Raw genomic sequence first — 4316 nt, 5'->3', positions numbered from 1 at the left:
GAAAGGCTTTTTCTCTCTAGAATGTTCAAGTATTCTGTGTGTGTTTCCCTCTCTGGTACCCGAAATGGGTTTTTGGTCCACCCACTGGAGTTGTGTGGTGGTTTATGGTGCCCCGATCTCCTAATCAAATGCTATCATGATTATCTTCAGAGCATTAAATGTGTCTTTAATGCTCTTGATCCTCTAAATCTTTATTTTTTTGTTTTTTCTTTCCCTTCTGACCACATTAATTACTCCTCTAATCACTTAGATCCTCTTCAGCCTCCATTTTATTCCTCTTTGCTCTTATAGATCTTCTTAATCTTTGGCTATCAAATCATTCCATTTCTCAACGAGCCCTTTTACTTCATATTTATGGCGGCAAGGAAGAACGATGGTCATCGTGAAGCTCAAAGATCTCTCCCCATGATGAGATCTACTCCTAGTGAAGTGGTGGCTATGACCTGCAATCGTAGAGGTGTTGATCTGTGGACTTCCTGGTTCTTTCTATTTAAGGTGCATCCTAGGCTACAACTCTAGGTATCTTCTTCTTTATTCTCTTTTCTTACCTATTTTTTTCTGCACCTTCTTCTAGCTATGGCTCTGATTCCCACCTCAGCTCCTATTCCCTTGTCTCTTACTCCTGATGAAAGTGATGTCTTCACTCTTCCTGATATTCCTGATGATTCTCACCCCTCCATTAATCTTCTCCTGCGTCTGTTTACCATTCGTCCCTTTAATCGTCCCTCCCTCATGAAAACACTTTCGCAAATGTGGACCTCTCAGTGTCGATTTCCCGTTGTTGTCTCTGAACACTCAGAGGGATTGTTTCTTGTTACGTTTGGTTGCGAGGGTGATAAGAAGAGAATCCTTGATGGGCAGCCTTGGCACTTTGCTCAAAGCCTGATTGTATTTGCATCTCCAGATCATTCCTTTCCTGTTACTGCTGACCTTCTACATTATATCCCTTTCTGGGTGCAAGTGTATGGCATCCCATTTCGCTATAAGTCATATGATCTTGCCAAGCTTATAGCTTCGGGTTTGGGAGATCTTATCCAAATTGATGAGGATACCATTAAGGAAGGCACTGGGCCTTATCTAAGGGGTAGATTTCTTTTGGATGTTAATAAACCACTTAGGAGGGGTATTAACATTCGTTTCCTTAAGATGGGTAGGGAATTTACCAAATGGTTGGACTTTAAATATGAAATACTTCCTGATTTCTGCTTTTACTGTGGTAAGCTTGATCATACCAGAAGGTTTTGTCAAGCTTATTTGCAAAAATGTGATGAAAATCCTGTTCCACCTCCTAGCCCTTATACCATCCTTCTTAGGGGGAAAGAAAAATCTATGGATAAGTCTGGTCCTTTTGACTATCCTCACCCTCCTGCATTATCCATCTCTGAATTACCACCGCAATCTATTCCTCCTAACCAGGGGTTGCTAAACCCGTTCTTGGCCCAATCATATACTTTCACTGGTTTGTTGAATTCTACCATAGGGCCTAGTTCGTTTTAGGGTCACCTGTTAGTTCTAGTGTTCTTATGATTCCTACTCCTGTTAATCCGAACCTTACCACTCATGGTACTTCTAATTTTACTGAGTATGTTACTCCCCTGTAATATGGTTCTGTTCCTGGCCATATGACTATTGCGCCAACGAATTCTACTATTGTTTCTGATCATTCTGAATTCCAGCATCCTGAGGTTCTGATGGCTGCTAGATCTCTTGCTGATGCTTTTCCTTCTCTTGACTTGGGAACCAATATGGAGAAGCAGACTGCCGCTCCTGATCCTAATGTCAAAGGGAAGGGTCTTGCTTGTGCTTCAGGAGTCAAGAGACCTACTTTTCACTCGCACCAAGCCCAAATTGGTGGCTCTCTGCGTTCGCAGCTGAAGCGAGCCAGGTCTGGGGATGCTGATTCTGCTCCTATTTCCACAACTCCAACTGAACAGGCGGGTGTTGCTGGGCACACCCGCCCAGAAAAATGACTCTTATTAGTTGGAATGCTCGAGGGCTGGGGAACTCTCGAGCATTCAACCAGCTTTCCCTTTTGGTTAAGACTCACAGGCCGTTGGTTCTTTTCTTGATGGAAACTAGACTCAAGCTGTTGGGTTTTATGCCCTAAATAAAACTCATTTCAATATAATCAGATTTACTTATTAATATAGATCAGAAATAGCATTTAATGTTGCATGGTTCACATGATTTATTTCATGATTATATGTACATAATGTATAGATTCATCTGAAACCCTTTTCACATACTTGATCCTGTTTATTGTGCCGTCAACACATTGGAAAGTAAACATGACTATGTGAATAAAGTTTCCTAGATTTATCAGACACAGGATTTTACTGATATGATAATCTACAACAGAGTTTACTTGCATTTGGAGAAGTGCTATGTTCTTTCCAGAGCATTGGTTAAAGTAAAGCTCAGGTTGGATGCATGGAGTATGCATCGGAAGGGACCGATATTGAACTTTGACTTAGATTTAATTAAACTTACCGTAAAATCTATTCAAGTCAATATCGCCTAGTTGATCCTAGATCAAATGATCTTAATCCTGTTATGATTAGGCTCAATCTTGAAAGGCTATTCGTGTTCTTTGATTTGTTAGTTAAGCCTACTTTTAGGTCAGGGTGATACGTACTTTTTGGGAACACGGTAGTGCAATTGAGTGGGAGCGCTAGCATAAACATGGAATCTATAGCTTCTATCTGGCGAATAGTAAGCAAAGGATGATCACCTTCGAGCTTGACCAAACGAAAATAAATGGTGGAGATCTCATTTCACATAAGTTGAAATATCATTTATACGGGGTCAAGTGTTTTAAGGATAAAATACATAGTAGGGTGTTACGGTAATTTAATCCCTTTACTGTGTAGATCATTCATATAGAGGATAATTGATCACATTAGGATTATAACAATGGATAACTGATGATGTGTCTATATGGTGGAACATATAGAGCATTCTATATACTGAGAGTGCAATTCTAAGTTCTATGCGTGGATTCAACGAAGAATTAATAAGTTAGTGAATTTTAGTGCTAAATTCTTGATCTACTTATTGGAAGCTCGGTTATATAGACCCATGGTCCCCCCACTAGTTGAGATAATATTGCTTGTAAGACTCATGTAATTGGTTTTGATTTATCAATTATAATTCTCAAATTAGACTATATCTATTTGTGAATTTTTTCACTAAGTAAGGGCGAAATTGTAAAGAAAGAGTTTATAGGGGCATGTTTGTTAATTATGATACTTTGTATGGTTCAATTAATAAATATGATAAATGACAATATTATTTAATAATTATTTATAGTTATTAAATAGTTAGAATTGGCATTTAAATGGTTGAATTAGAAAATTGGCGTTTTTGAGAAAATCAGATGCAGAAAAGGTAAAACTGCAAAATTGCAAAAAGTGAGGCCCAAATCCACTAGTATAGGGCCAGCCACTTTTGTAGGCAATTTAAACTGATATTTTCATTATTTTAATGCCAAATAATTCAAACCTAACCCTAGTGGAATGCTATAAATAGATAGTGAAGGCTTCAGGAAAATTACACTTAAATTTTCTATTTTTCCTTCAGAGAAAAACCTGAGCCTTTCTCTCTCCCTATCTTTAGCTGCCACTTCTTCTTTCTCTTCCCTCTTGAATTTCGAAATTCTTAGTGTATGAGTAGTGCCCACACACAGCAAGTGATACCTCAATCATAGTGAGGAAGATCGTGAAGAAAGATCATCAGCAAAGGAGTTTCAGCATCAAAGATTCAGAGAAAGAGATCCAGGTTCAGATATTGATAATGCTCTGCTACAGAAAGGAATCAAGGGCTAGATATCTGAACGGAAGGAGTCATATTATTCCGCTGCACCCAATGTAAGGTTTCTTAAACTTTATATGTGTTTATTTCATCGTTTTAGAAAGTTCATATTTAGGGTGTTAATAAACATACTTGTGAGTAGATCTAAGATCCTGGTAAAATAATTTCCAACAACTGGCCTCAGAGCCATGGTAATTGATTTACTTGCAAGAAATTTGGACTTTAAAACGATTGTTTGTATGTTCTTTGGATGGTATCATGTTGTATTGAGTGTTATTTGATGATTGATTGATGTTTGTAAATTTTCGTGAAAAATAATTGCGATTTTGTTTCTGTAATTATTTTTATTGGATAATATGGGAAAAATTAAGCAAGTTAGCCTTTTACAGAACTCAATTTCGATTTTATTTGAATTAGTTATGAATTTTTGAAGATTTGAAAAAATCGGGAAATTTGTCTTTGAAATTTTCCTGCGATCGCGAAACTGTCCGTACAGTTCACAATTT

At 37.7% G+C, this 4316-nt stretch overlaps 1 protein-coding gene across 1 annotated transcript; it reads left to right on the top strand.

Annotated features, from left to right (window-relative positions):
- Nucleotides 1-354: 354 nt before the first annotated feature.
- LOC133030473 (uncharacterized) lies at nucleotides 355-1497 on the top strand. The gene is made up of 2 exons (XM_061103226.1): nucleotides 355-457; nucleotides 575-1497. The coding sequence occupies exons 1-2, from the start codon at nucleotides 355-357 to the stop codon at nucleotides 1495-1497; spliced, it is 1026 nt and encodes a 341-aa protein (XP_060959209.1).
- The last annotated feature ends 2819 nt before the right edge of the window (nucleotides 1498-4316 follow it).

Source organism: Cannabis sativa, chromosome 8 (assembly GCF_029168945.1).
Source record: "Cannabis sativa cultivar Pink pepper isolate KNU-18-1 chromosome 8, ASM2916894v1, whole genome shotgun sequence".
NCBI lineage: Eukaryota > Viridiplantae > Streptophyta > Magnoliopsida > Rosales > Cannabaceae > Cannabis > Cannabis sativa.
Note: the sequence above shows the minus strand (reverse complement) of the source record. Positions and strands in the feature narration are given on the sequence as shown.